The sequence below is a fragment of the Emys orbicularis genome, chromosome 1 (genome assembly GCF_028017835.1).
Source record: "Emys orbicularis isolate rEmyOrb1 chromosome 1, rEmyOrb1.hap1, whole genome shotgun sequence".
NCBI classification, from domain to species: Eukaryota; Metazoa; Chordata; order Testudines; family Emydidae; genus Emys; species Emys orbicularis.
In genome coordinates, this window is record NC_088683.1 from 359,026,689 (window position 1) to 359,047,960 (window position 21,272).

The 21,272-nt window shown below is 54.3% G+C and overlaps 1 protein-coding gene across 1 annotated transcript in view; it reads right to left on the minus strand.

Moving 5' to 3' along the window:
* The window catches only part of P4HA3 (prolyl 4-hydroxylase subunit alpha 3), a 39,159-nt gene extending 18,383 nt beyond the window's left edge, over positions 1–20,776 (minus strand). The window contains exons 1-6 of the mRNA XM_065423277.1: positions 20,310–20,776; positions 10,844–10,986; positions 9,946–10,169; positions 5,213–5,362; positions 2,765–2,816; positions 594–757 (exon numbers count right to left, since the gene is read on the minus strand). Coding sequence (XP_065279349.1) covers positions 594–757; positions 2,765–2,816; positions 5,213–5,362; positions 9,946–10,169; positions 10,844–10,986; positions 20,310–20,488 — 912 coding nt within the window. The 5' untranslated portion in view covers positions 20,489–20,776. The remainder of the gene's footprint in view (positions 1–593; positions 758–2,764; positions 2,817–5,212; positions 5,363–9,945; positions 10,170–10,843; positions 10,987–20,309) is intronic.
* Positions 20,777–21,272: the final 496 nt, after the last annotated feature.

Genomic DNA, 21,272 nt, shown 5'->3' on the forward strand with positions numbered 1-21,272 from the left:
ATCAGGTGCCCTGAGCTGCATGCTCCCTCTTTCCCAGCGGGATCGTGCTTAGAATTTACACAGGGCTGCAGAGGCTTTGCCTGCAGCGCTGACGACTCGAGGCAGGAGCTATGATCCCGGGGGCTGGCAATGGGTCACAGAGCCAGTCAGCTCAGGGCTATCGGCTCAAACCTGGCCTAGGCTGACAGTGACCCAAAGCTGCTATTATGTGATGGCTACTGGGGGCCTGCTGGGCCTCCCTCCAGTTCTCGCCGGACAGCCACCAGCCGCAGCAGGGCTAACTACAGAGACGGAGCAGGGGATCTGCAGCACTCAAAGGCCTGAGTCTAGAGCCAGGCTCCAGTGCTGGGGGCTGGACCAGCCCCAAACCCTCCGGAGAGGGGGCACAGAGGCGGGCACACAACAAACACCGACCAGCGGGTTACACTAGCAGATGTGCGTCTGTGTCACAACAGGACTGTCTGGGCAGTGGGAGCTACCTCACCTGGGGGTGGAACTGAGGCACACACCGGGGCTGTCCTGGGCAAGAGGACGTGAGTGGGTCTCGTTCACCGTCACCCCCTAGCCCTGCATGAAGGCTCAAGGCTCCATACCTGTGACCCCAGAGTCTGGCACAGTTCTTCATAGAGGTCCCTAGTCTGCAGGTGAGTCACATTCGGCCTCTGCAGGCCCACCTCAGCCTTGGCGCTCTCTGCACTTTCCACCAAGAGCCTTTCATACTTCAGGACGTTCCTAGCGATTCTTTTGTTGCTGGGATCTGTTGGGAACAACACAGTCACGTTACCCCAGCCCTTGGCAGGTGGCTTTGGCCGTGCTTCGATACTCCCCGGACACAGGCACCACTGACTGAGTTCATCCGTCAGCTTTCATAGCGTTTCAACAGCCATTTCTTTGTCAGCTCTGGCCTTCTTTGCTGACTACAAGTAAAATCAGCAGCAGGCAGCATTGTTGTAGCTGTGTCGGTCCCAGGATATTAGAGAGAAAAGGCGGGTGAGGTCGTATCTTTTAATGGGCCGGCTTCTGTTGATGAGAGAGACAAGCTCGAAAGTTTGTCTCTCTCACCAAATAACATCAGAGGAGATAAGAACATGAGAACATAAGAACGGCCATATTGGGTCAGACCAAAGGTCCATCCAGCCCAGTATCCTGTCTACCAACAGTGGCCAATGCCAGGTGCCCCAGAGGGAGTGAACCTAACAGGTAATGATCAAGTGATCTCTCTCCTGCCATCCATCTCCACCCTCTGACAAACAGAGCTAGGGACACCATTCCTTACCCATCCTGGCTAATAGCCATTAATGGACTTAACCTCCATGAATTTATCCAGTTCTCTTTTAAACGCTGTTATAGTCCTAGTCTTCACAACCTCCTCAGGCAAGGAGTTCCACAAGTTGTAACTCATTCCACTGGAACAATTTACCAAGGACCGTGATGGATTCTCCATCACTTGCGGCCTTCAAGTCATGACTGGCTGTCTTTCTTAAAGGCACAGGCTAGCTCAGACACAAGTTATGGACTTGACCCAGGAATGACTGGGCGATGTCCTCTGGCCTGTGCTATGCAGGAGATCAGATTAGAGAAGCGTTCTCAAACGTTTTGTGTTGGCGACCCTTTCACACAGCAAGCCTCCGAGTGCGACCTTCCTTATCCATTAAAAACACATTTTTTGATATTGAACACTATTTTCAATGCTGGAGGCGGAGTGGGGCTGGGGGTGGAGCTGGGTGGGAGGGGCTCGGGCTCTCCGCCATGAACGGGGCTGACAGCCGGATCCCCGCCATGTGTGGGGCTGACAGCTCACGACCCCCCACATAATAACCTTGCGACCCGCAGTTTGAGACCCCCTGGATTCGATGATCACAACAGTCCCTTCTGTCCTTAATTAAAATCTATAATCCACAGTCACTAAGGGATTTCCCGGTTGTCACCAATCCCATGCTGTGTCCCATGGCCAAACTGAATTTCATGGGGAGCGTGAGGACAGAACTCAGATCCTTCTGCTCTCAAAGCCCTACCCTGGGCCACTTGAGCTAAAGTGGGGTCTCTATCACCTGACTCTATATGATACCATGGAGCAGTTCTAATTCTAGCCAGTAGAGGTCAGTGGTGCACATACACACTGGCCAGTTAATTATGACGTTTACCAACTCAGGGAACAATTTTCAGGCACTTAGAAAAGCGTGTAACAACTAGATACGCATGAGAGTCAGCGCAATAAAAGCTTGGGCTTGATCTGCAGCCTGAGTTAAAGTCCCTTTGTGCCACTCCAGTGGTGGAAAGAGAATGAATGGATGCTGCCTTCATCAGGCAGCGGAGGATTGCCTGGGGACTGGGCCAGAACCTGGACCGTACACTGCAGCCAGGCTGGTGTGACAGAACGGTGCAGCCAGCCTACGTTAGAGCAACCCTGGGGCTGCTCTAACTTCACCTGGAGCCAGTTTGGCCCTGGCTACCCCAGAATTGGGGGAGGGGTGAATTGCCTCCCCCCCACCTTAGCTGTGGTGAGCATGAGCTCAGCACAGCTGGTCTATAAACCTGGCGCTCATTTAGCTCAGCAATTTAGGAGTTTTACAGCCTGCCGTGTAGGAAAGACCCGCCCTTTCCAGCCCTCCCCCCTGTGCTTCCTTGCCAGCCCGTTATATCCTGCACAGCATGGGTAGGGGCTCCATGGGTCACCGCTGGAGAACCCCTGGTTTCAATGAAAAGCAGCTTTTCACCCAGAGCGGAGGAAAAAGTCACTGATTTCCCACTGACAATCACATACCGTAGTGAAGAAACTCTCTGGAGAGGCTTAAGGCATGAGACACATTTCCTGCCTAGGAGAGAGAGAGAGAGAGAGGAAACATGGGTGTCCCTGGTATGATGGGTGTCCGGTATGCATTTGCACAAGCCAGGATCCCCTGCCCCCTGCTCCCACCATGCACCAGAGAAATGGGCCCAAACAAAGCCAGATCAGCTGCAGGAATCACTGGCGTCGTCAGTCCCTGACCCACACACATCAGGGGCTGCGGACAAGCGCGCTCCGAGTTCTGATTCCAATCCGAGCATCACGGCTCAGGCTGATTCAGAGTCTTAACGGCGACGAGTCTGAACCAAAGCACCACTGAAATCAATGGGGGCCTGGTGGCTTCATCGGGCTTTGGATTGGGTCCTGCGTGCGCATGCACCCGGTGCCCTGGGCAGGGTGGGGAAGACACTTCCCCTAAGGATCCCACTAGCAATTGGGCACCATTAGAAGCTGCCCAGTGGAGGCTGGCACAGGAGTATTCTGGCCACACCCCCTCTCCAGCCAGCACCACCCACTTCTGGAGCAGTATGGCTTGGCTGTGGGTCCATCCAGAGAGCAGGTCATGCTGGCACCTTGCATCATCATCACAGTGTGCCATCACTGGGGGCCCAAGCCCTGCATCACACCAGCTTATCCGGGCCTGAATCAAGCTCAGCAGCGTAGCTACTAGACAGCCCAGCGGCTGCTAGCGGTACCTGGAGGTGGGGTGAGGGAAGGAGGCTGCCCCTGGACAGAGGATTTGAGGCTGAGTCATTCTGGCCGGCCAGGATGAGATTCCCCCAGTGCCAGCACCTTGCCGCTGGACATTCAGTCAATTGCAGTCACTGGAGCAGGGCCGGGGAGGGATCTGGGGAGTTAGTGGCTTAGAGGCTCAAAGACAGCGTCCAGGCTGGCTGCAGGGGCAGGTAGGACGCCAGCAGAAGGGGCTTCCTTCCACGCACGGTAACATGCCGCTCAGTCAGCAGGAGGCACCTGAGCAAAACAACCGCAGCCCCGGAGCAGGCAGGGAAATGAATGAGATGAACCAAGAGTTTTGTTATTTGAGGAAATGGAGGGAGGGGAGTTGGCCGGCAGACAAAGGGCACAAGCTCTGGCTGGCTGGAGGGTAGCTTGTTACTGAGTGGGACGAGAGGCTCCTGGCCCAGGGGCCAGTGCGGGTGGTGAGATGAACTTGTGACTGATGCACAAATAAGCAAAGCCACTGGAGATGGGCCTGCGCTGCAGCGTCCAGCTCTGCTGTGGCCCACAAACCCCGCGCAGTCTGGGGAGAGCAGATCCGGCTTTCATGTCACCCCGCTACAAAGATAGGAGCCAGCTGCAATCTGGGTTTGGAAACCCACCCAAATCCCTGAGGGCTGGGCTGCGGCTGCTGTATGCCGGGCTGCTGGTGCAAAATGGCCTGATACTGGGGTAGTCAGCCCTAGGGGGTAGGGTGGGGTCAGCCCAGCATAGGGGGATCTCCTGGGCATACAGCCAGCGTAGTGGTTCCTACAGGACCTCCTCCCATGCAGGGCCGGCTCTAGGAATTTGGCCGCCGCAAGCAGCCAAACAAAAACAAACAAACAAACAAAAAAAAGCTGTGATCGCGATCTGCGGCGGCAATTCGGCGGAAGGTCCTTCGCTCCGAGCAGGAGTGAGGGACCGTCCGCCGAATTACCGCCGAACACCTGGACGTGCCGCCCCTCGCCGGAGTGGCCGCCCCAAGCACCTGCTTGGTAAGCTGGTGCCTGGAGCCGGCGCTGCTCCCATGTGCTGGAATAGAGGGTGTGGCCAGGAAAAAGGAGGCGTGGCCAGCATGTCCTGGTGATCGCTGATTTGTGCCCAGGTGGCCCGGGATTAGGAGACCACAGAGGTGGTTTAAAGACATGACTGACACCCCCCGTCCCTCCCCAGTCTGTGCACTCCCTAGTCACAGCCCAGGAGCTGGGCCCCGGTGTTTGCATCTGGGTGTTGGTTCAGGTCTCGTTTCCATACGCACCCAATGGAGAGCCCCTCATGCCGAGGCGGCTCTATGGTTTTTGCCGCCCCAAGCATGGCAGTCAGGCGGTTTTCGGCGGCGCGCCTGCGGGCAGTCCGCTGGTCACGCCGATTCGGCGGCATGCCTGCAGGAGGTCAGCCGGTGCCGCGCCTTCGGCGTCCCCACCGCTGAATTGCCGCCAAAGCCGCGGGACCGGCGGACCTCCCGCAGGCATGCCGCTGAAGGCAGCCTGACTGCCGCCCTCACAGCGACCGGCAGGCCGCCCCCCGCAGCTTGCCGCCCCAGGCACACGCTTGCTGTGCTGGTGCCTGGAGCCGCCCCTGCCCTCACGTTACCCAACAGAAACAGCACCACCGGCTTTTGCTGCCAACGGCCCGTGTTCCTAGCTCCGTGCGATCTGGAACGCAGCCCTGCCGGGCAGGTGAAGGTTGGCCCCGTGGACTCACCTTGAAATAGGAAAAAGCCAGATGGTCCAGCGCGTCCTCTAGGCTGCCCTCGTCCTCCGTGTTCCACTCCCCGTAGGAGACGCGGAAGAGGCTGACGGCTTCCTCCAGCCACGCAATGGAGTGGTAGTAATCCGCCATGTCGTACGCCACCTGCAGGATATCAGACGAGATGCCACATCCACCCGGAGGGCTGGAGCGGGGCATGGAGGGTGGGGCGGGGAGGAGGGGAAGGAAACGCATCCATGGGCCGTATTTTAACGCAGCTTGGCCTTAGTGCTGCAGTTCAGCAAAGCTCAAACAGAAATCAGTGGGCCAAATGCGTCCCTGGTCTGACTCCCTGCTAGCTATCTTATTGTTATTTGTTCTCCCTTTGCGATCTGGGCCCCATTGTGCAAGGTGCTGTACAGACCCAGAGTAAGAGGCAGCCTGTGCCCTGTAGAGTTTGCAATCGCCATAGACAAGACAGACAAAGGACGTATTGTTACTTCCTGAGAGGCAGCGTGGCCTAGTGAATAGACCACTGGGCTGGGACTCAGGAGAGCTGACTTTTCTTTGGTGCTCTGCCACTGGCCTGTTGTGCAAGTCACTTCACTGCTCTGTGCCTCAGTTTCTCCAGGTATAAAATGGGGTTGATGCTGCTGCACTCCTTTGCAAAGCACTTTGAGATCTACTGAGGAAGAGTGCTGGATAAGAATTAGGATTTTTCCATAATTTTACATTTCTTTTATACATAGGGGAACCGGGAGGTTAAGTGACTTGTTCAGTATCACACAGGAAACCTGTAGCCCAGGTGAGACCTGAACCCACATATCCTAAGTACCTGTTTAGTGCCTTAGCCACATGACCAGCCTTCTCTCCCTGGTGATGGTTTTGCCTGTCCCTAAGTATCTTAGCACCACTGCTTGCAAGCGGGCTAGTGGCTGAGTCAGACATGCTGGGTGGGACCCCCAGTAATGTCCTTGCCTGTGAGTGTGGGCGCCCCTTTCCCATTAGGGCATAGTTCATGTTCCATTGCTGCTGCGGCTAATCCAGTCAGCGATAATTGCATGAAGTGACCTTTCCATCCAGGTTAAGGACTAGCAGAGGCTAAGCATGGATTGCTGTAAATTCAGCTACTTAAAACGCTACAGTGGAACAGCTGTAGTGCTTCAGAGTAGACACTACCTATGCCAACAGGAGGGGTTCTCTGGCTGGCGTAGGTAATCCACCTCCCTGGGAGGCAGAAGCTGGGCTGACGGAAGAATGTCTGTCTACACTGGGGGTTAGGTGGCATTGCTTCATCTCCCGGGGTGTGGATTTTTCACACCCCTGAGTGGAGGTTGCTATGCCGACGTAAGTTACCAGTGTAGACCAGCCCTTAGTCTTCCTCCTGTTATTTCCCCCCTGCTCCTTTGCTGTCTCGCTGACTGCATTTTAAAAAGTATTTGGGGGGGCAGGAGTTGAGATTTGAACTATTTGCCGTGTTCAAAACAACACAGAACATTTTAAAAAGTGGTGGTCGGGGGATTTACACAGTATCTGGTCTGGCCAGCCCCCCCCAGAATCATGAGTCTGGCTGCAAAAAATCATGAGATAATCTTCAAAGTAATGAGATTTGAACCGTAATACACTTGGGATCCTTTTTTATGGGCCTTCTGGGTTTTGACCTATTAGGGGGTCACGTTTCCAACCTCTCCTTGGCAAACATGAGGGCTGGAAACTTGCTTTGTTAAATGAAAGCTGAGATTTTTCACTTGACACGACACGACTGCTGGAGCCGGGGCTGATAAATATGCAAGAATTGGCAACAGGGTTTGAGGTTTATTATCCAAACAAGTGACGGTTTTGCAGTGACATTCCAATGATTGTTATTCACCAGCGTAAATGTATTGGTCCAGTACTTTATTTGTGTTTTCTATGCTGATAGTTCAGGTCTAGTCTAGTGGTTAGAGCAGGGGACTGGGCTCAGGTCCCCAAGGGTCTATTAGCTCTGCCAATGACTTGCTGTGTGTCCTTGGGCTGGTCACTTAATTTCTCTATGATTCAGTTGCATCCTTTGTAAATGGGGACCAGTGATACTTAACCTAATTCCCAAGGGTGTTATTATTATTTTGTATTTTCATAGCGTGTAGGAGCCCCAGTCATGGCCCAAGACCCCATTGTTCCAGATACTGTACAAACAGAGGCCAAAAAGTCAATCACTGCTCCAAAGAGCTCACAACCTAAGTATAAGTCAAGAAGAGACAACAGGTAAATACAGACAGCCTGGGGAATACACAGAAACAATGAGACAGTATAGGCCAGCATGACAGGCAGTGGTCTCAGCACATCCACAGTCTATCTGTTTTCAGGTTGTGGGGCTTAATTAATTGATCATAAAGCACTTTGTAATAGCTGAACGATCGCCTGTGTGCCCTAGATCTACTGAAGGGAATGTGGAGTTCTCCTAAATGAGGAGGGAAAAAGAAATCAGGAAATCTGAGTTACGTCTCTGCTGCCCCAGCCCTTCCCTTCCTATAGCCATAGGCAGTGAGAAAACCTGTTCTCCGGGCTATAACTGAACTCCCAGACTGTTGTAATTAATCACAGTCAGAGATTGGGACCAGACGTCTCCTTGCCTGGTGTGATTGCATGAAACAGGATCGCAGCGCTTGCTGTCACTGTCTGCCAGGAATGTCTAAGAGATGAGTCAGAAAGGGTCTCGCAATATTTGAGGAAAGAAATATCCAGTGAAATTTCTTATCACTGTAACTTCATAATTTCCCCCAAATGATCAAGGTCACGTGCATCTGAAGAAGTGGGTTTTTTACCCATGAAAGCTTATGCCCAAATAAATCTGTTAGTCTTTAAGGTGCCACCGGACTCCTCGTTGTTTTTGTGGATACAGACTAACACGGCTACCCCTCTGATACTTGTGCACTTTACAACATCCAGGGACTGTCACCCTTGCAAGGCAAGTCTGATTGTCCCCATTTCACAGCTGGACAGACGGAGGCACAGTGGGGTGAAGTGCCTCACCCAAGTTCACATGGCAGGGCTGGGAATAGAACCCAGATCTCCTGATGCTGTGGCTGGTGCTTCCTCGGGGTAAAGAAATTCTGGGCTAGAATGGAGAGAGTCCCAGCTGTTTCTGTCAGAGGCATTCAGAACTCGCTTCCCGCTTGTGCGCCTGAGTTCAGGGCCCCCAGCTCCATCTGGGGGAGCTCAGATGGGAACCTAGCTTCGCCATCACAGCTGGGACTGGGGCTCCCTGGGATGCCTATGCTGCTCTATTTGGTTCAAAGGGTGATACTTGCTCCGGGTGAACGGGCCCCATGAAGGCGGCGTGCGCTGGGTACGGCAGGCCCTTTATTTAAATCGCATGTGGAGCCTTTCGTAGCAAAGTGAGCTCTGAATTTGTGACAGCGTGACATGAACATGGCGGCGGCAGAGCATCGTATCCGGCCTGGCACACTGACGAGGGACGTAGCCCCCTTAGGCTGGCTTCTGCTAATGCTGCATCTCCTGGTACCAGCCCCTGCTCCTCGGTGGCGTGTGCTCCAGGGGGACTTCCGCCATTTGTCCTGGATTCCCGACAGTGCTGCTGCGTGCCTGCCGGAGGCTCAGGGGCGGCGTCAGGCTTTTCCCGGGAAGAGGGGGGGGGTGAGGTGGGCCTTAGGCCCCCTCACCATGAGGCCCCATCCCCTGCTGCTCCTCTTCCCCCTGAGGTCCCTCCCCTGGCCAGGCCAAAAGCCAGAGCCAGGCAGTAGCAAGAACCACCCGGGGAGCCCCGGACTCTCCACCTGCTCTGGGTGACTTGCCCCAGAGGGTGGGGACATGGGCCAGGGGCTGCTCTTGGGCACCCCAGCTCCCAGCCCAGGGCAGGTGGAGGGTCTGGGGCTCCCCACAATGGCCCAGGCTCCCTGGGCAGCTCTTACCAGTGCCCGGCTCCAGCTTCCGGCCTAGCCAAGGGCCGGAGCCCCTGCATGTGACCCATTTTCGCACCCTAACTGCCCACCATGCAGTCCAGTCCCTGCGGAGTGAGCTGGGAAGACAATTGTGCGGGGAGATGGGTTTAGCACAGACTGGATTAGAACTAGTCGATCAAGGGGCACTGAGTGGATGCTGTGGACTTGCTACCAGGCATTTCACTGGTGTCTTCTGTGCCTGAAAAGACTAGGGGCCTACACATAACACGTACTCATGGTATCCAAGGCTGGCTTAGTGCATGTGACCATGTCTCCCCCTAGTGGCTGGCCCCAGTGGTGACAAACCCTGCTACTTACCGTGGAAGGGAGCTCTTTAGAGCTTGTGCTGAGGGTCCTGAGTTCAATCCCCGCAGTTGCCAGCAGAGCTAATGCTCCAGTTTCTTACACACACAGTTAAACTGACCATTGAATTTGTGGCCAGGAAGCAAATTTCCTCCTGGGCCTATTGACAATGAGCCTGATGGGAGGGAATTTCATCCTACATTGGCCGCCCTGAGTAGAGATCAGGTGGGCAGATCCTGTCCCATCAGCTAAGGAGGGGCAGGGCATTGATGGACCTGGGTGCTCTTACTAACCCACAGGGACTTCAAGCCACTGCAGTCAGCAGCCTTCATGAGATACGTGCAACCCACGTTAACGCATCCTGGCTCTTTGTCCCCCTCTAGTGGCTGGAGTTCGTCCCCGCAGACGGCTCCATAGGAGATGCTTTTACGTACAGGTCGAGGGACAGCCTGGTAACCCCCTTGCCCGTGCCCCTGCAGTGTTGACCCTATGGCTCCCCCTCACCTTGCCGACGAGGAAGCAGTCATCAGCGGAGAGTGGGAAGAGCTGCCCGGGGCTGTAGATGTCGGGGAGGTGGGTGCCGCTGGCTCTCTGGAACACGCCTTTCGCCAGCCCCTTCACGCTCAGAGCGTAGACGTCCTGCAGCCTCATCAGCGCCCGTGCTGCTCCCTCCAAGTCCTCGAAGTCAGGCAGGTCCTTCTCCACCTGCATGTAGCCGTACTTGAGCGCTGTAATGTCAGTGATTGGGGGGAGAGGGGGGGTGTCAGCTGGGCTGCGGAGAATGGAACACCATTGCCCAGCTAAGCGCTTACATGGGCTGGAGCTAAGGAGGGATTCATGAAGAAGGGGCTTCCCCTGAAAAGCCGTCCGAAAGCCTTTCAGTGCCGAACAAATGGGACCTTCCCCTTGTTTGCCCATCCATGGGTACCCAGCCTGCCTGGACTTGTGCCCCTTGCTCTCACTCCTCTCCGTCCCCCATACCTGACTCTCCCCTATTGTCTCCTGTTATTCCCTTCCCATTTCCTCTCCTCACCTTCCTGGCCATCACCTTCCTCCCCCTCCCCCCTCATACCCTACCACCCCCTCTTCTACTTCCTTCCCCTCCCACTTTCAATCCCTCCCTTGAGCATCCCCCTCATTATCTCTACATGGAGGTGATGGATCCAGGCCAGGTGACACCAGCTGAGCCTCTAGCCCCAACCCCAACCCCCAGCTCCTCTAGACACACGGTGGGAGATTCACAAAGGCATGGAGGTGCCTAACTCCCATGGGGATCAATGGGAATTAGGCGCTTGAATACCTCTGTGAATCCCACCCACTGCGCTCATCTGCTGACTCAAAACAGGTCAAGCGCTGTGGGTACGCAGCAGCTGTGGGTTCGGGACTGCCCCCTCTCCGGTACCTTGGGTGTTCTCACTGGCCTCCAGGCTGTGCACCACATTCAGCCAATCGGACTGCAGCCTCTTGATCAGCGTGTAGGCGAGTAACGGGTTCGCCGCAGAGCCCCCGGTTCCTTGGTGCAAATCCTGCACCTTGTTGTAAAACCTGGAAGGCATGAGCAGGGCAATCCCTCACAGACACTGGAACCAGCCAGCGCTGCCCATTGCAGCAGGTTGGGCGGCGGGCTGGGGAGCACGGAGCTGGGGAAACTCCTCGGCAGTGAGATCTGGAAAGACGGGGGGATGGTGGCTCGGGGGAAGCGCCATCAGTTGAAACTGGACAGGACAAAGCAGGGGTCAGGTGAGCAGCTCCTGCCCCCTCAGCTGCAGAAAGCGCGGGGCTCTGATGGATCTGGGTATCTCTCCTATGCTAACAAGACCAGAGCTGGCTCCTACTAAGCCCTGTGGCGGGAATGAGCAGGATGGGGCTAAGCTAACATCTCTAACGACTTTCATTCCCCCGGGTCCCCTCCGCTTGAGTTCAGATCAAACCCACTCAGAAATGCAAGGGGTAAAAGGGGTCACTTTCTGCTGCTCACGTGAGCTTGTGGTGCCTGGTACTTTCTCTTTTCCATGGGCATATCAGCAGTTGCAATGGCCGGCTCCATTGTCTGGCTCAGAGATACCCAAGCTCCAGATCCCTGCTTTGACTTCAGCTTGGATCTAACTTTAGATTTTCTGTTGTGCTCAGCTGAGCAGGGGGGAAAGCCATAAAATGGTGCCTAGAGCTTGACTCATTCCAGATGTTAGTCATGTGACCAGTCCTCATAAAAAGGTATTTTCCACTGACCTCATTATTAGACTCCTGAGCTCAAATCCAGACCCTGAGATTGTCTCCCTGCAGTAAATGCCTCTGTGTCAGGAGTCACATGTTGAACCTGCAGCCTGACTGCTCCATAAACAATGATGACTGGAGAGTGTCACCTTGCCAGTCAGAGGGGCCAGAAGGAACCCCCCAGGTCTGCACACCATTCAGCATTGGGCTGGTACAAAATCTGAACCTGGAACTAGGTATATTACAAATGCCCCCTGTCATTATAATGGGATGAACCAAAGCCCCAGAGCCAAACTCCCTTTGTGGTTGAAATTTAGATCCATAGCTTGCACCCATCTCCAGTCAAATGCAAAGGATACTCCTGAGGGAATTCTGCACCAAAAAATAAAAAATCCTGTGCACAATATTTTAAAATTCTGCAAAGTTCTGCAAATTGTATTTGTCAGATACATGTGGAGGCTCCAGCATGGCATTGGGTAGCACAGGCCACTGGCTGCACAGAGGTGGGACATCACTGTGCAGCTCCCCACCCCGGAACACAGACTCAGCGGTGAGGCTGCACCCAACTCTGACACAGCACAAGGACCAGGTGCACCAGGTGTGGGCAGGCAGGCTCAGCAAGGCAGGATCCAGGTGTGGAGGGGCTTAGTGTGGGGGGATCCAGGTGTGAGTTGAGAGGGTTCAGTGTGGGTCAATCTGGGATCTGGGTGCAGGGGGAATCTGGATGCACAGCGGCTTGTTGGAGGGTTCTGGTGCAACGGTAGGGGAGGTCCAGGTGAAGGCGGTTGGCGCTCAGCGGGGGGAGTCTGGGTATGGGGGGGATAGAGCTTAGAAGGGGAGTCTGGGTGTGGGGGGCTCAGTGGGGGAGTCCAGATGCTGGGGGAATGGGGCTCAGTGGGGTGGGGATCCAGGTTCAGCTGGTTGGGGCTCGGTAGGGTGGGGATCCGGGTGCAGGAGGAGTGGGGCTCATCAGATTCATAGATTCTAGGACTGGAAGGGACCTCGAGAGGTCATCGAGTCCAGTCCCCTGCCCTCATGGCAGGACCAAATACTGTCTAGACCATCCCTGACAGACATTTATCTAACCTACTCTTAAATATCTCCAGATAGGGGGAGTTCTGGGTGTGGGGGCAGTGAGGCTTGGTGGGAGGGTCTGGATGCACGGGGGTTGGGCAGATGGGGGAGCAGCTCCCTGTACAGGGATCCCTCCCCCTGCAGCGGAGGAGCGATGGGTGCAGGAAGCACGGGCGGGGGAGGGGAAGTTTGCAGAGCTTCCTACAGAGGGGGGAGAAATCTGAGGGTGGTCTGGCATGGCCCCAGATGCCGTGCAGGGGAAGAGGAAGTCCCGTCCTCCCCAACCCAGCTGGTACTAGCAGCTGAACCTGGCGCAGGGAGGAGCCACGAGCCAGGTCTTCCCCAGTCCCGCCCCCTGCCCCACAGTGATTTACCTCTCTGCCGGCTGATCTGGGCACCCAAAACATCCTGCTGGGGAGGGTGGCATAACCGCTCTTGTGGCTTCCCTTTGCTTCCCCATCAGAAAGTCATTTTTCTGCGGGGAAGCATTTTTCATGGCCGTGAATTTAGTAGGGCCCTACTTATTTGCATGTGTAATGCACTGTGGCCCACACATTGTGACAATTAGTTAGAGAGCCCCCAGAGGCCCCATTGTGCTGAGTAGCCCTAGAAGCAGACATGGCCCTTGCCCCAGAGAGCTTCCAGACTAAGCAGTGAGACCTCAGCAGGCCTCGAATCCAGACACCAAATGCGCAACCCCTCACCTCGTTTTACTCACCCTCCCTGTTCACAGCACAGATCAGCCCTTCAGCCAGAGCTAGCAGTGCCGCCAAGCACCTCCAGCTCTTCTGAGGTCATCATGCTAGGCTGGAGATTTGCCCCAGTGCCAGCCACCGCTGCAATCCCAGCGTAGACAGGCCAAGCTGCTATCAACTGTCATTTGCACTGATGTGACGGAGTCCAGAGGCTCATAGTGGTGCAAATCAGTCTACCCTTGGGGTTTGTGCTAGTGCAGTTACACCAGTGGCTGGCTCTCAATGACTGAAAGCCCCAGTGTAGACAAGGCCTAAGCGTTACTTATAGTCAATCAATCTATGCTGATTTACACCAGCTGAGGATCTGAACATGAGCTCCCCGGGTGGTGCTGTGGTCCAAAGGGCTAATGCGATCCTCAGGATTTGGCAGTGGCCCAGTCCTGGGGGCCACACTTCAAGAAGGATTTTGATAAATTAGAAGGGTTTAGAGAAGAGCCGTGAGAAGGATTAAAAGATTGGAAAGCAAACACCTAAGGAGCTCAGTAGTGATACATCCAGGGAGCTCAATCCAGTTAGTTTATCAAAGAGAAGGTTACGGGTTGACTGTGATCACCGTCTAGAAGTAGCTACACGGGGAATAGAAATTTGATAATAGAAGGCCCTTCTTCGATCTAGCAGACAAAGGCATGACAAAATCCAAAGGCTGGAAGTTGAAGCGAGACAAATTTCATCTAGAAAGAAGGCCCAAAAGAAATTAACATTGAGGGTAATTAACCATTGTCACAACTTCCCAAGGGTGGTGGTGGATTCTTCATCACTGGCCATTTGCAAATGAAGATTGGATAACTCTGCTCTAGGAATTATTTTGGGGACGTTCCATGGCTTGTATTATAATCACAATGGTCCGTTCTGGCTTTGGAATCTATGACTCGCAGAACCCATTCAACTGCCAACTCTCATGATTTGATCACCTGTCTCACACTATGTGGGGTCTGTCTCAAAGCCCCAGCTCCCGGTGTAATGGGATCACGAGAGATGCTTTTTATCTGAATGTAACTTTCTAGCTCTCATGATATCAGAGCAAAGCTTGAAAACACGTCCGCTAAAGGCTCAAATGAAATGACCCAAAATGTGTTGTTTTGAGTCTCATGATTATTTTGGGGGGAGGAGGAGAGGCTGGTTCATGAGTTTTGAATGATGGGGGTTGGCAATAATGGAGCTGGGAAAATCTCCAGGAGCACAGGAATATTCTGTCTCTGACAGTGGCCAACATCAGATTCTCAAGGAAGGGGTAAAAACCCCACAGCAGCAGCAGCTGTGGGACAATTTGCCTCATGTCTCATTGGCTTATGCACAGAAGCATGAGGTTTAATATCCCTCCCAGCACATTTTTGTAAGCATGAATTAGGATTACACTAGATATCCATGTTATCTCCCTGCCTGGGGCTGCAGATCTGACCCTGCTGCCAATCTGACTGCATCCCACTTTGTTATTTCACATGTCAGAGCAATAATTCTGAGGGATTGAGTCATGTTTGTTATTGGTGGAAAAGCTGTTGCATTTGGGGGCCAGGTCCCGCAGCCATGCATATGACCCGTTCCGTGTCTGTTACAAATAATGCCACAAGGTTCATCGCTAATGAAATACATCATTCCTGAAATGTGCTTTTGTTTCCAGACATTTCACTGCTCCATGCAGGAAATCGCAGAACGGCTGAATGCTGCATTGTTGGGATCAGAGGCTTTCCACCACGAAGCCTCAGGCTGAGTTAGCAAAGAACGGAAAGGATTATTGCACAATGCTCAGATTCTGGGTTTCCTGGGCAAAGATTTCTTCTCCACTACAGATGACTTGGGAAGTTTCTAGGCCTGATTCTCCTCTCACTTACACCAGTTTTACATCAGTGTAACTCCAGTGACTTCATTGGGGTCATTCTGCATTTACATCAGAGTAAACAAGACCAGGGCCACAAGTAGGTCCTTTGGCACAGCTTCACCCCTGATTGCAATGGCATGGCCCTGCTTGCACCAGGAATAGGCTTGGACCTTTGCATGTTACACACAGTAGCAATGAGCAATGTAAGTGCCCTGCTGCTGACTCCTGTCCTACCCAGCTGGGTCTGTGCAGATGCATGGTAAGACTGAGCAACAAACACCACAGCTGTGACATCTAGTTTATCCAGTTAGCCTGGTAGTCCACATACACACACACACACAATTCCTGATGTGCACGCACACACACACACTTCCTGGTGCATGTGCACACACATGCACACAATCCCTGATGCACTTGTCACACACACACACACACACACACACACACACACACACACACACACACACACACACACACACACACACAGAGTAAGTGATATGCACACCCCTACATATGCATGCTGCGCACACACTGATACCAGTGCATATACATCCGCATTCACTTGCACAAACACAAAAGCAGGTACACATTCACCCACGTACTCACTGGCACACTTACATGGGACACTCATATGCATGCATTTTCCTTACATACAGACACGGACAAACATACTTAAGCACTGTCAGCCCGGAGATCATGAGTCTCAAACCCTGTGTAAGGTAAAACAAGGGCTACCCCTTTAGTCCAGTTAACAGCTGACACAAAGAAAAATTCCAGCACTGGGCTGGGTGAGGCATCTCACAGGACCCCAATGCACAAGGTATGTCTACACTGCAGCTGGGGGAGCCTGGGTAGACACTGACAGACACATGCTAGCTGGATTAGAGCGAGCACGCTGAAATAGTGTGGCTGTTGCAGCACAGTGGCCCGGGCTTGCCGCCCGAGCACAAGCCCACGTGACCCCCTGGGTCTGTATTCTGGTGCTGTCCGCACTGCTATTTTCACTTACTGCTGGGAGGATTCTGCGGGACTGCGCACCTGCAGAAAATGCCCCCCGCAGAATTTCTGTGTTTCCCAGCAGAAAACGGCAGGGAAGCCGCGTGGGGGGGAGGACCATGTGCATGGGTTTTTTGAGTAGACTGTCCCCCAAACAGAGGTGAGGCATGGGGCGGCACACGGGGTTATGTGCCACTGCCTCCCCAGCTCCCCTTCCTCATTTCTGCAAGCGCAGAGCTGCCCAGCTGAAGGAGGCTGCGTCCTGCTCCGTTGACTCTGCAGCTGGACGCTGCCTCCTGGGTCTCAGTGCCAGTTATGCTCCCCTTCTGTGTGCTGGGAACCTTCCTGTTTTCTGTGCAACAGTGAGTGCCCATGGTGGGGCTGGGTAAGGGGTGTGGGGGAAATGAGGGAAGGGGGTGAGGGGGTGGGGGAAGAGGCATTGGGGAAGGAAGGGGGGTGGAACAGAGGAGGGGGAGGGAAATGTGGGAGTGAGGGGAGAGGGATGGAGAAGAAAAGGGGATGGGGAATCACGGGGGAAAGCGGGGGAAAGCGGGAGCCCGGCATGTGGTGTCCCCTCAGCAGCAGCTGGGGCGCCCCCGTTAAGCAGGCCCATTGACCCCTCACCCTGACAAGCCCTACCCCCCTACACCTGGACCCCTCTGACAAGTCCCCCACCCCCAGACCCCCACCCCACTGAGCCCCAACAAACTGCACCTGGACCCCCACCCCCATCAAGCCCCACTCCCCCACACACTCAGACCCCCCTGCCAAGCCCCATCTCCCCACACTCAGACCCCTCCTCTGAGCCCAATCACCATCACTTGGATCCCCTGCAGAGTCCCATTGCCCCTGCACCTGGAACCTCCCAACGAGCCCCTGTGTATACAGATCTCCCACTGAGCCGCCCGCACCCAGATGGCCCCACACAGAAACCTCTCACCCCACACCTGGATCCCTCCACACGTGGATCCTGCTGGGCTGAGCCTGCCCAGCCACACCTGGTGCACAGGGCCCTGGGGTGTTTCTGGGGCAGGCCCGGCCCTTGCACCGTGTCAGGGTCAGGTGCAGCCTCACTGCCGAGTCCCTGTACTGGGGGCTGAAATGCTTTAGTCTGATTACACTCCTGGGCTTAACACCAGGTTATTTGTGTCAAATTGAACAGCCTGTGACAGACAGGAGGTCAGAGGATCTAATGGTCCCTTCTGGGCTTCAACTCTATGAAAACACACTCACTCGCACACATGTATTATACACACATGGTCCTGGGCACACACACTCACTCACATGTATTGTTACAAATCCATGGTCCTGGGAGCACACACTCACTTACTCGCACACATGTATTGTTACACACACACGGTCCTGGGAGCACACACTCACTCACTCGCACACATGTATTGTTACACACACACGGTCCTGGGCGTGTGTAGAACTGATGAATGAAATTGTTTTTAATTGTTCATTTTATTAATATAACTTCATAAGTAAAGTTTTATGAATGAAACAACATTCATTCATAAAACCAGTTACCCCAATAACTGGCTAATTGACCATTAAGATGCTTGTTAAGAGCCACAGTTGTTCAGCCTGCCGCCTTTGTAAATTTCACTGTCAATCCAATTCCTGCTTAAATCACTGAGACTTGCACTGTTTCAGTATTGTAACTTCTGTTCACCATTCATTACACTTGCCTACAGTGTAACTTCTGTTCACTGTTTGCCATATTGTAATTCAAACCCCATTTTAAAACGCTTACTCCATTTTGTAAAAACTGGCTCCAACCTTCATTTTTGCAAACCCTGCTGTAATCTCATTAGTTTAGGTTAAATGTGTGGATGAGGTATGTATGGATGATAGAATCAACCTCCAGCCCCAGCCTGTCCTGATGAAATAGAGTTCAAACACCAACGGCTGAAGATGCAGACGAGAGCCCTAACAAAGTAAGAAGAGTCCACCCTAAAAAGAAAAGAACAAAGGTACAATAGAAGGAAGATCAAAGCCAGGTCCGAGGCTGAAAATCACCTCTGCAATTGACTGGTGATCAATCACCAAACCCAGAGGCAGCGTGACACAGCAAGACCTATAGACTCTGGATTCAAACTAAAGCCTACAAAAAGGATGGGTGAGATGGAAAACTTTGGAGGAGGGTAACATTCTGCTGCCAACGTGGAAGGGCATCGGTGCATGCCCAACAGAGACCCAACCCTTCCTCGTGCCCAGCTGTCCTGGCCAGTTAGCCGCCACAAGCTACGAACCCAAGCTGCAAACTCAAGCCACAGACTCAAGCTATGTTCAGGACTGGTAACTATACAGCAGCTGCAGAACATCTGATGGATATGTGTGTGTGTGTATATAAGTATTAGGTATTAGTTACTGATCATAAATCAAATTGTGTTATCATAATAAATGTGGCATCTTTGTCTTGCCCCCTAAAACAATCCCGTGTAGTTTTGTCTGCATAACACACACACACTCACTCACTCGCACACATGTATTGTTACACGCACATGGTCCTGGGCACACACACTCACTCACTCGCACACATGTATTGTTACACACACACAGTCCTGGGCACACACACTCACTCACACACATGTATTGTTACACACACATGGTCCTGGGCACACACGCTCACTCACTCACTCGCACACATGTATTATTATACGCACAGGGTCCTGGGCGCACACACTCGCTCACATGTATTGTTACACGCACCCGGTCCTGGGCGCGCACACATGTATTGTTACACACACACACACAGTCCTGGGCACACACACTCACTCACTTGCACACATGTATTGTTACACACACACAGTCCTAGGCGCACACACTCACTCACTCACACACGTGTTGTTACACACACACACATCCTGGGTGCACTCACTCACTCACACATGTATTGTTACACACATGCACACATTCCTGGGCACGCACACTCACTCACTTGCACACATGTATTGTTACACACACGCACACAGTCCTGGGCACGCACACTTCATTCACACACACTCACACACCCTCCCTGCATGGGAACCCTCAGACTGTGAGCAGGGACCATCCTTCTCAAGTGTCTGGAGAGGACCTGGCACATAGCGGCTGCTATTGCAAACTAGCATTAATAATAATAACAAGCACAGCTGCATCCATCCCCTCACTCCCCACACATGCCCTTTGCTAGCACATCCCTGGCTGGCTCCTCCTGTGTTTGGTTTGCGAACTGACCAGCCCTAGGTAGGTGAGACAGAGCCATGATTCTACAAAGCCCATCTCCTGTGGCACCTGGTACTCTCTCTTCTGTCTGTTATCGGTTTGTTTCAAACTTGCCTCTCCTGACGCTCTAGGCGCTTGCACACCGATGAACAGAGACGCAAACCAAATGCAAAATGCTCTCCGGTTCCTTGCTAATCAGAATCACCAAAAAGCCCAAGAGAGTTAGGTGCCTGCAGTCGGTGGGAGTTGGGCTTTGGAAAATCCCAGCCCCATTGCTCTTTGGGGCAGGCACCGTCTTTCATTCTGTTTGTACAGCCCCTAGCACGATGGGGTCCCGCTCCAGGCCTGGGGCCCTCCGGGAGCTGAGTGCGCCACCTTCTTAAATATCCAGGCTCTGAGGCGCCTCTGGATCAGCTGTCCCGCCACTGAAGCGAATGGAGCTGCACTGGAGCGATAGGGATGGGAGGGTCCCTTCTGCCCAGCCAAGTGCTTTAACCAGGGGCCAGTGGGGACCCCACCGGGGGCAGCTGAGCACTGGGAAAGTTCATCGCTCCGTCTCCTGGCTGCAGCCCGTGGGGGTCTCTGACCAGCTGCCTGGCTCCCCGAGCCCTGCCCCTCCCGTGTCCGAATGGCCAGGCTGATCTAGACTTTGCTGGGAGCCGGGTCCCGCCGCAGAGCCAGGCTGCGGGGTGCAGAATCCGGGGCTGCACCAGGCTGCGGACCCCGCAGGATGTGGGGGTGTCTGGATCGGGGGTCAGCCGGCGGGGGGGGGGGCTCTGGGAAAGCCAAAGGGGCCCAGTTACCTCCGCAGGTCCTTCAGCCGGTGGGTCTCCGCCTCCAGGTAGGCTCCGAGGTGCCGCAGCAGCCGCCGCTCGGTGGCCAGCGCCTGCCGGACGGTGAGCATGGAGGTGAAGGTCTCGCCCTGCGCCCGGCGCAGGCAACCCAGCCACAGCCCCAACGCAGCCACCTCCGCCAGGCGCATCGCTGCGGCGCTGCTGGGGGGGGCGCCGGGGAAAGCTCCGCTCCGACTGACCCCCCAGCCACCCCGCGCGGGGCCCCGGCTCCGGGATCTTCCCCTTCCAGCGCCCGGACAGCGGCGCGTTCGCCCCCCGGCCCCAGCCCGACTCCGGGCGCTCCTCCTTGGCCAATGGCAGGGAAAGGCACCGCGGGAGGAGAAGAGCCAGATGCGAAGCGGAGAGGAAACTTCCCGCGGGCTCCGGGGCGGCTCTGCGCCAGCAGCTGGCAGCTGTAACTGACAAAGGGGGAGCTTAGGCAGGATCAAATCACTGGCGCTTTTCAGGAGCGCAGGGGTTACTTTGGCCCCATGACTCGAGCCAACTTCTAGCTAATGGGGCAGGAGGCAACTTTCCCGGGGGAGGGATTTATCCTCCCACCCCCTGGGGGCTTCATGCAGCTTCTCCCGGAGCAGCGTGTTAGAGACACGGGCGGGGTCACAATTCCCCGGGGAGAGCAATGAACATACAAGTAGCGAGTGATGTGCGGCTCCGGGCAAGGAGCTCACCTGATCCCTGCTCGCTTCTGCCTGGCAGCACAGACCAGGGCTGGTCTACACTTCCTCCTTAGATGCATTAGGTCGAATTTATAATGTGTGTGTCTACACTACCGAGCCCTTTCCGCCGACCTAAAGGGCTCTTAAAATCGACGCCTGTACTCCACCTGGAGGAGAGGAGTAGTGCTAGAGTCGACTTCCCCGGTCGAATTATGGGTAGTGTAGACACAGCACAGTGTAATTGGACGTTTTGGCC